Here is a 9,828-nt window from a genome sequence, read left to right as displayed (position 1 = left end):
GGGCCGGGGGCCTTATGTGGGGCTAGAGGGAGCAGTGGTGCCGGGGGCCTTGTGTGGGGTTGGAGAGGGCTTGGGGGAAGTAGTGGGCTTGAGGGAGGCTTGAGGGCAGCAGTGGGGCTGGGGACACTGCATGAGGCGGAGGGTTGCAGCAAGGGGAGAGGGACTGGGGTGCCGAGGTTGGGGTGAGATGCAAGAGGTTTGGGGGTGTGCAGTGGGTCTGGGGGAGGAGGTATTGGGGATGCAGTTGGGTGCCAGGGAGGTGTATTTGGGGGGGGCTTCCTGGGGAGCATGCACTGGGAACAGGAGGAGGGGTCTAGGGAGGGATGCGCTGAAGACAGGAGGAGGTATTGGGGTTTCTGGGGTGATTTGGAGCTTTCCTGAGTGAGGGGCAGCTCATGAGGGCCTTGGCTGGGGCAGGTAATGGGAAAAGGGAGTGTGTGTTAACAGAATGGAGGGGTTTCCACACACGGTGAGGGGCTGGAGTTTCACCTCCTGGACATGAGGCACGAGTTTTTTCTTATGGCCTGGAGCTTGGTGTTCGAGCATGGCCAGCACTGGCCGGAGTGAATCTGCATTCCAGCCTCCAAGCCAGGTGTGTGCTGTGCATCTATCTGTAAACTCCACGGGGCAGAGCCAGCTTCTCTTGCCCTTGCGTAGCCATGTGTTATTGCAGACTGCGACTCTGCTGCTTACTGTCTCTGCTGACACAGTGTCTGACACCAGTAACAGCAGTTGTTTATGTGAGAGAGTGGCATGAAGGAAGTACTTGGATGTTTAGCTATCGAGATAAGTGTCTAGTGTCTAGCCCTGTGTGAAGAGGAGTTCCTTTTGCTTTTTACTATTGCTTTCCTGGTCAGCCCCCTCTTCTGAGCCTAAGGAACCTGTTCAGGTCACCCCTGAGTGTTTGCTGTACCTGACATTGATCAGTCCCTACTCCAGCACTTGGAAAAAGTTTAGTAGATGCTCAACTTCTTTCTTTACAGTTCATTTTAACCTGTATGTCTCTATTTGGTTGAGTCCTGAGCAACACCAGAATAACATCCTTCTTGTGTTCTACTCTGACAGCCAAGCTATTACTGTTGTATTCCAAAGTGTTGGTTTTTTTGTGGTTCTAGCAAGAAATATGTCTGTTAGCCCATATTGCTTAGGCTTTTTTCGTACTTAAACTGATACAGTGGACCAAGGTAAGATGTTGGAAATCTGAGACCTCAAAATACAAATAATTTCTTAATCATTTGTGTGGGTCAGTACTGCAGTACTTTGGTGGTGGTCTGATCAGTCTGTTTTTACACCTATTTCTAATCTTAGGTATTCAAGCTTGATGAGTTTCTAGTCCCCTTGATTTAGGAGTCAGCAGCTTAAAACAATACTGACTAGAGTGATGTAGGATTTGTGAGGGATGGAGAGAGATTTAGGTCTAAGGAAGAATGGCAGAGACTCTCGTTTGGGAAGAAACCTTGCTTCATGTTTGCTTAAGAGGTTGATTAGGGCTTCACTGCAATTAGGGCCCAAACACTAGAAAAACTGCTGTTGGCAGTGATGGCCAGTTGCAAGTAAGAAGTAATGTGAAGGCCTGTTTATCCTGGCATTTTCTGCTTAGTGCTTCTTCTGACTGTCAGCTCACCCGTCAGTGAGAGCTGAGAGCTTCTTTCGTAGAAATCAGAGGTGTGTTTCTTACTGCTGTCCTGTGCAGGAAATTCTTGTGCAAGGTGGAGCCTACATGGACACTACATGTACCTGCTCTCCCTTTGTGAGGTGAAACTTGGAGCTTGGTTCTGTTAAGTCTGGTAGAATGACTTCTAGTCTGTCCTCCTCCGCCTGGGCTGCCAGCTATTAGTTGGTTTAGATTAGAAGAGGAAATTGCTGAACAAAGTTCCCTGCCTTAGGAGGAATATTGTAACACTAATCAGCTTTTAATTATACGTATCAGTTTCTGTATGGTTAACAGCAATTTTTTTTTGTTCAGGGAGCTGAAGCTATATTTTTGGGCTTGCATGGCAGAGCAGATTCTTACTTTGTAATGTTGGAGAATCTGCAGAACCACATACCTATTAAATGAAGGGGTTTAGCCATGTGGATTATTTAATGGAACCAGTCTTTTTTTAAAAAAAAAAAACCCTATTTGCATATCTTGGGAGAGAGTTTGTGATTGCAATTGGAAGAACTTCTTGGAAAAGTTCCTCGTATTTATAAAGGCCATGTGCTGAGGAGTTTTTCTTTGTTGATATCCAGTATCTGCTTTTATCTTTAAAATGTGATTGAACATCTCTAAGTGAAGTATCTTGATGCATAAAATTGCTGGTGAAAAAGCAGGTTTGTACTTTCCTTGCTTTGTGATAGGTTTTGAAATAGGCAGAATTTGGGATGGACTGTTGGCTTTTCATCACCTGTCTTGAATTTAGGCCATGTACTTGAAAACAAATGCACTGGTCTCCAGCCGCTTGAGGATCACGAACAAAGGGTTGTCAAAAGGTAGCTGTGAAAAGCAGGTCTGTTCTCAACTGCTGGGAAGTGACTACAAACAATCCACTAAGGGCTTCTCAGAGTGAATGGTTTGGGAATTTTCCAGGTTTTTTTCTCCCCTTTGTGGAGATGTTTCCTCTCTGCCCACTTCGGGTTTCTCCTTCCACAGAAACTTCAGAGCACTCTTAACATCAGTCAAAAGAAGACTCTTGGTGCAGATGCAAATAGCGGGTTTCCCCTGAGGCTGTCCTTCTTGCTCCTGAATGAGCTCCATGAATAGAGAATGTAACAAATTTGTTCTGTACCTCTGGCTTTGAAGTTGGGCTCTTCCTAATAAAATCCTCCAATGCTTCCAGCTCTTTGTGAACGCCTGTACTGATATGTAGATTGTGATACAAAGTCGAACCCTGCAACAAGCAGCTGTGGGTGGGAGGATGCACCTGAGCAGGCACTAGCAGTGCTCGACTAGTTAACATAGCAGTAAAACCTGCCGCTGAAACTGGATAAATACCTGTGCCGAGTAGCCTTTGCTGAGCTTTATTGCCATGGGTACGTTCCTAGCTGTGCTCCAGGCAGCTGGTTTTAAAGCTAGTGCCGGATGCTCCTGCAGTTGCAGGGGTTTGGGGCCTGGATGTGTTTTTCAAAGTGTAATTAGTCACTGCTGCAGGTTTTTTCTCAGAATCGCTTCCAAGCCTACCAAATTTCTCAGGGAATAAAGGTGGTCTGTCTGGATTGTCATGCAGCGTGTAAACTGGTGGGTAGTTAATGCTGACCGGGTCTCCTCTGGACAGGACAGAGCTCGGCTCCCCCGAGCCAGCGAGTGCTGCACTGCTGCAGCCACCTCTTGGGTAGTGCAATGCTGGCTGTGGGTCCCCGGGGAGGCTTGGCCTTTGGAGAGAAGTACAGCATTGCTGGCAGGAGCAGGGAAGAGGTGTCTGACTTGCTGGTGCGGTCTAGGGATTACTTGCTCGCTGTCTGCATCAGACCTGACAAATGTGTTTGAGTAGCCCTGGGGAGGAGTGTGCTTGTGGAGCAGCCCCTGTCCTGGAAAAGGGCAGTCTAAAGGTTTGTCTTGTGTGTTGTCCGTGTCAAAGTGTCTGTGTCATCAGTGTTCCAGTGTGAATTGTTTGACATCTAAGGTGTTATTAAACCCAATTTGGAAGCAGGTTTTGTGTGCGTGGGAGATGTTTGTTGCTTAGCAGGTGGAGGTGTTTTCCCTGCATTGCAAATGCTACGCATCTGCTCCGGCCACTTGTTAATCTCTCACACTGGTTTGCTGGTCAGCATATTGACCTCCCTTGCTCTGGAGTTTTCACAGTCAACTAACTTTGAATAATTTTGTGTGGCTGCTGCTGTTCACTGCCACTCCTTGGGGGTAAGTGACTATCCCGGCTGGAATTGCTTCCACCTGGTTGCTTCCATCACAGATGCAGGAGTTACTGTCATGGGGAGCCTGAGTGCTGGCCAGGGTGTCAGTGCCATGCTCTGAACATAGCCACCTGGGTGGGCACCTATGGCAGAGATCTCAGCCTCCAGCACAGCCTGGCCTGGTGCTGGTGAGGAGGAATGGAAAGGCAGCTGGAGATGTGGTGTGTCAGGGGGACTTGTTTTTTCTGAGTGTTTCAAGCTATCGCTGTACTTCAAGAAAGGGTTTCCCAGGCTGCCATTGAGGATCAAACTCTGCTCCATGCCAGGGTCTAATACATATTTTCTGTCCTTGCTCTCCAGTTTGCCTTTTATGCCATAAAGATTCTGCTTACAAGAAAGTCTGCAAAATTCTGACTTAGCCCTTGCCAATGGACCTCAGTGCTATTACTGGCGGTGGGACACTCATTCCCTCTGTCCTGCCCTGGTGTGCTAGACTGGATCCTCAACTGACCTGCTGGGAAGCTGGAGCTGGCCTGGAGCCATTGCAGTGGCCTTATGTGACTTAAGAGGAGGGAAGCTGTCCTAGGGAAAGTCACTTGTGTTAGATTACCCTGCTCTGTGTTTTTTTTCTGCAGTAGTAGGAGGGAGCCCACAGGCCTTTTAATACAACAAGCTGGTATATTACTGTGTACAGACATGAGAAGGTGGGCAGAGGATTTCAAGTAGAGTAACACTGACACCAGAAATCTGCATAGAGTATGTAGGCGCCTTCTGGAAACAGTCTTATGGCCCCTTCTGGCACTATCTTTCCTTTCTTTTCTTGTTTACTTTCTGGTAATAAACTCAGGGACCCTTCCCATATGTGTTACCTCTCCCCAGAGCTCTCCCTGGAAAGCATCTTCTTTACAGGTGCTTTGCATGTCAGCTCAACTGGGTTCTGACTGGGCTCTTGCCAAACTGATGAGCTATCAGTGAAGGTTGGATCCCTCTGTCCAGCCATGGTGACTACTTTTCTGGAGAATCTCCCATGGAGATGCCCGGGTGCTGCAGCTCTGTGGTGAGGCCGGTGCAGAATTGGGCTTTTTAGCACCTATGTTCAGATATCCTAGCTCTGAAGAACCCTGTTGTCTCAAGGGTCTCTCCTAAATGAACTTCAAAGAAGTTGCTGTACTCGGTGAATGTGATCTAGGAGTAATTGTGCAAGCTCAGGGTTAAATCTCTTCTGCACTGATTGCCTGTTTTCTGAAGCTGGTGGGTGTAACACTGGCTTTACTACCAGCAGCCTGGTTACACTCATGCCTGAGGATTGAAATACTTGTCAGTGTTTTCTCTGTGCTGCCGGATGTGACTCTGAGAAGGGTGCTGGCCTTAAGCAGGATAACTGCAATTAAGCTTTGCTGTTTGATTACCCCAGAGCTTCCTTGGATACTCGCATGTGAAGCATGAACACTTCCAGGAAGCATAGAGCAGTGGTAGAGCAGGGTGCTATGAGAGGTTGACAAGCAGGCTAGAAGCTGAGGAAGTATTTCTTGCCAAGCCTGCTGGTGTTTGATATAAGCCAGTGGTACTTTAATCAGAGAACAAAACTGAGGTGCTCAAACACTTTTTGTGCAGTGGTTGTGGCATACATAATGATGATACACAACCCCCCAGGGCTAGCCAGGGAAGCACAGGCATGCCCTGCAACCTGCAGATGATAGGGTCAGAGTCTGAACAGACAACACAGAGGAGTACAACTGGTGTGTAATAAGTGGTTTGAATTAAGGGGGTCATCTTGGTTTGGATTTTCTTGTTTTGAGCAGTTGAGAGTATTTGAACTTGAAGTGAAACGGAGGCAAGAAACAGTTAAACAGCTAAACAGCTGCTCACACTATTCCATAAATGCTTGTGGTAGGTGGTTAGATGTCTTGTCTCTTCTTGCTTGCTTCTACCTGTGTTTTATGATTGACAGGGCAAACAGTGAGCAAAACAGGCATGGGCAGACATGATGGCGAGCGGCAGGAGTGTGCTGTGCTTGCTCTGCTGGCACACTGGCCTGGTTTCTGTGTGCCTTGTAATGGGAAGGGTGGCTGTGTATTTTGGTGATTGCTGCTTAATGTAGTCTGGCTGTCTGCATTGACTTTTAAGTAATGTTATTTTAAGGAACCCATTCTAATGTTGAAACAGAGGCTGCAGTGATACTTTTTGCTCATTCTTGATCAATGCAGCTAGTGTGTTTTTCAAGTTCTGGTATTAATTTTTATGAATCAGTGTTGTTCTCCACTATTTTAACTGTCATGTTTATGTTCAGAAGTATGGATTACTATCCTCAAACTTAGCCATTTCAAATTCTGCTTTCAGGAATAGTGTCGGGTTTTGTTTTTTTAATTGAGGTATGTGCCTCTGGACTGAATTAAGAGCTAAAAGCTTGCAGTGCAGATACAGCTATTGCTCTTTTACTAGTACAATTTCCCAATTTTCTTTGTGTTTTGTGGAAGCTTTAATATGATTTTCTGGAGGTTTTTATGCTTTAACGTTAAAAACGTAGTATGTTGCACACATGCACTTTGCCTTCCTGTGCTTGAAGGTTTCTGGACTTAACCCAACATTTCTGCTCAATTTTTTTTAGAGGTAACTTGAACATGCTAATTTCATTTTTGTCACTAGCTATGTCTTAAAACAGGTCTTTATAGCCCCTTGTAGCACCTGTGGAGACTTCGCATTTGTCTTAAATAAACTGACTTACCTAAGAATCTTTCTGGTTTTAATGCAGGTTGGGGGGGCCTGATCCTCTGGACTACGTTAGCATGTACAGAAACCTGGGAAACCCAGCGCTGAATGTTCCTGAGCACTGGCACTACGTCAGCTTTGGGTTAAGTGACTTGTATGGAGACAACAGAGTACACGAGTAAGTGTCATTTTAAGTTCTGTTGCTGTGTGTTGGCTTGTGTTGCATTTGGGGGGCGTAGGTAAAATCCTGTCCTGCTGTTCTTACTATTTGAACAGCTGGTTTTCTGCTGAGAATACCATAGCCCTGGTTTCACAAGGGGTGAGGTACGCTTGTTCTTGAATGTAGAAGAGTTACTTTGTTCCCCTCTGCAGGCTTTCAGTGCAGTATATTTCCTTGTCAGTGTTAAAAGTTGAGTGACTTTATAGATTTTATTTCTTTTAACTGAATGTCTTGTGTTTTGCACTCTTGGTAGTCTATTATGGTCATAGGCTTAAGTCCTGACCCCTCCCTGTGCATGTTAAATGCCTTCCTCTGGAAAACTGCTGTAAGGGCATTTTTCCTATTGCTGGCACAGCAATTTTACTGTCAGCAGACTGCCACCCCAGTGGCTGCTGTATAAAGTGCCAATCCGTGTAACAGAAGCGTAAAATTATAATTGTTTGACTTTCTTCTCTCCAATTATTACATGATTATCTTAGCTTGCTCTTACGGATGATCTTCAGCAGGCGTTTCGTATTAGACCAGGCAAGCAGCATGCTCTAACCTTATTCTTGTCTGTCTTTTATGACTTTGCTCCTTATCTCCAGTTAAAGTGAATAGCAGTAGCCAAGCTGTCATGATCTTGGGGCAGTGAACATGGCCTTTTAACCAGACAGAAATGGCAGAATGTTTCTGCTGTTGCTGTTTAGTGAAACCATCTTTGCGCTGTTTTGTAGTTGCAGGGTAAACATCCTTGACGAATGGTGCAGCAAAGGCCCCGGTTCACGCAGGCTTTCCCTCTTTTGTTTGTCTTGCTTAAGATTCAGGCACCTTTTTTCACCCAGGTGCTTCTCTTGCAACAGCAGCAGTCAGGCAATTTCTTTAACCTTACCCATGTCCTCAAGGCAGTTTCTCCTGTTTTTTTTCTCATGTTTGTGGTTACAGAACTGTTTTTCAGAAGACCAGTCTCTTAAGACTGGTGTTTATGCAGAATCCTAGTGTCACAGAGATCTGCCTGGGACGTTTAACCAACACACCTACTAACAACAAACCCCAGTCATTAGTTGCTGGGGCAGAGGAAAGGTAGGACAAATGAAAGAAATTAAGTTAAAGGCTTCCTTCCCTCACTTCCACAAGAGACCCTACCAGGGACATATAGGCCTTCACATGGTGCCTGTGTTCTCAGATCATGATATTTGATCTTTGCCACTGAACATCTGAGTTTGCCAAGATTAGGTGACCTGTGTTTGCCCACCTTGTTTCGATGGGACTGATTTTGGAGGGAGTAAGTGCTGTGCTGAATTTTTGTCTTTGGTGACTCGTCAGCCTGGGTTTTTCCCATGGTGAGACTACTGTCTTTGCTCAGACTCTTTTTCTGATGGTTTTGAGTGAGAGCAGGGAGTGGACATGAGGGTCTCAGCTGAAGACATGAAGAATAATGTGTTTTTATGAATGAAGAAGCAAATTATGTAAGGACGCAGCCTCCTTGGCCCTGGCACACGCTCTGGCTTCTCATTCCCCAAACCTGCCTGTTAGACTGAAAACTGCTGTTCTTCTGTAGTGGAAAGCTTGGGGGTAGAGGAGTGGAAGTATCACACAGGTGGAACGTCACAACTTTAAGTAACTTCCTGGCATGAGACCTCCTAACTCTTTGTACTGTTGCATGGTTTGGTCTGGAAATTTGAGTTGAGATGGTGAAATATACTTTTTGCAGGTTGCAGGGCACAGGAATTAAACCCTCATCTCTAGACACAGGCTGCAGGTGATTTCCAAGGCCTTCCAAGTGAAGCAGGAGCAAAGTCTACATCATGCTCTGGGAGATCTGAAGTCCCCAAGTGCGCTGTGTGTATGTGAGCCTGGGAGGAGGCTTAGAGAGCCAGTTTGCCTTGGCTACCCCCAGCACCGCACTCCCGGAGGCTGCTGCAGCTGGGCACTGCAAGCAAATAGCAAGCCCTCGCTGCTGCGCTGCTTTGGGGCTGTTGGCCACAACCTCTTGCACACAGGCCTGCTCAGATCCATCAAAGTGATTTCTGTGTTCTGGGTGCATGCACAGGTTTCCCTTCTTTCTTTGTTGCTGGAACAGTGTTCCTGGCCCCAGAGAAGGGTGTCTCTGTCACTCACCCTGAGATGTTCAGCTGTCTGCAGTCTGTCCCCTTCATTTTGGCCTCATTCTTGCAGCTACAAAACTTAATACTACATGTGCTGTTGAGAAGGCTGGCTCTGCCTTTATGGCAAAAAGTCTCAATATACAATTATGCATGTGGTAAAGCTGTCAAAACCTACACATCTCTTAGACACTGAACCTGAAGTTATCATCTGGTAGGCGAGCACTGTAGACAGGCAGAGAGAAGATTTTGAAAGGAGATGAGCACTCCCCACCACTCCCTGTTTGCCAACTACTCGTGAAACATGACTGCCATATGAACTGCACATCACCAGACCAGCGCTGGGGGCTCATTGCAGGAACGTAGTGGTTTTCCTATGCGCTTAGGAGGCTCTTGGGCTCAGGCAGGGAATTTAATAAAGCCTTTGTTTAAGAAAATAGGTATTAGTCTGTTGCTTGAAGGACTTTGGGATTCTGTTGTCCCAGGTAAAGCATGCTGTGGGTTGGTTGGCAGGAGTGTGGGATGGCAGGGAAGTTGTTTAAATCTTTGGAAGACTTCATTTAAAGCTGGTGTGGCACTGAACTCTGTTCAACTGCCCTGGCTTCTGGCAATAGGCGTTAGTTTGTGGGGTTTTTTGGTTTCTCAGCTCTCTCCGCAAAGAGTGCAGAGCTGGATCTGCTTGTGACAGTCAGTAAGATTCCTATGATAGGGATGTGCTTCCATAACCTTGCTGTCCTTCATCCTTTAGAAGAAGAGGGATACTACACTCCCAAAGGTGTTTTTAATCTCCCAGCTTGACTTTGGGTAATGTATAGCTTATTTCTTGGACCTCTTCTGGTAATACAGTACAATCTAGACCAATTACAACGCAGTATTAAACGAAAAGGACTTTTTGATTTTTTTGAGTGAACCAATGCAGAATTGAAGGCCCCTATATTTTTATTTATAATGGAATAGCAAACAGATGTAGCAAGTAATGTGAAA

The 9,828-nt window shown here is 46.1% G+C and overlaps 1 protein-coding gene across 1 annotated transcript in view; it reads left to right on the top strand.

Annotated features, from left to right (window-relative positions):
• The first annotated feature begins 6,589 nt into the window (after positions 1-6,589).
• The window catches only part of SUFU (suppressor of fused homolog (Drosophila)), an 85,799-nt gene continuing 82,560 nt past the window's right edge, over positions 6,590-9,828 (top strand). Inside the window, exon 1 of the mRNA XM_010291805.1 lies at positions 6,590-6,718. Within this exon, the coding sequence (XP_010290107.1) occupies positions 6,618-6,718 (101 nt within the window). The 5' untranslated portion in view covers positions 6,590-6,617. The remainder of the gene's footprint in view (positions 6,719-9,828) is intronic.

Source organism: Phaethon lepturus, unplaced genomic scaffold (genome assembly GCF_000687285.1).
Source record: "Phaethon lepturus isolate BGI_N335 unplaced genomic scaffold, ASM68728v1 scaffold10340, whole genome shotgun sequence".
Lineage (NCBI taxonomy): Eukaryota > Metazoa > Chordata > Aves > Phaethontiformes > Phaethontidae > Phaethon > Phaethon lepturus.
The sequence above is the reverse complement of the archived record's forward strand: the minus strand, read 5'-3'. Positions and strand labels throughout refer to the sequence as shown.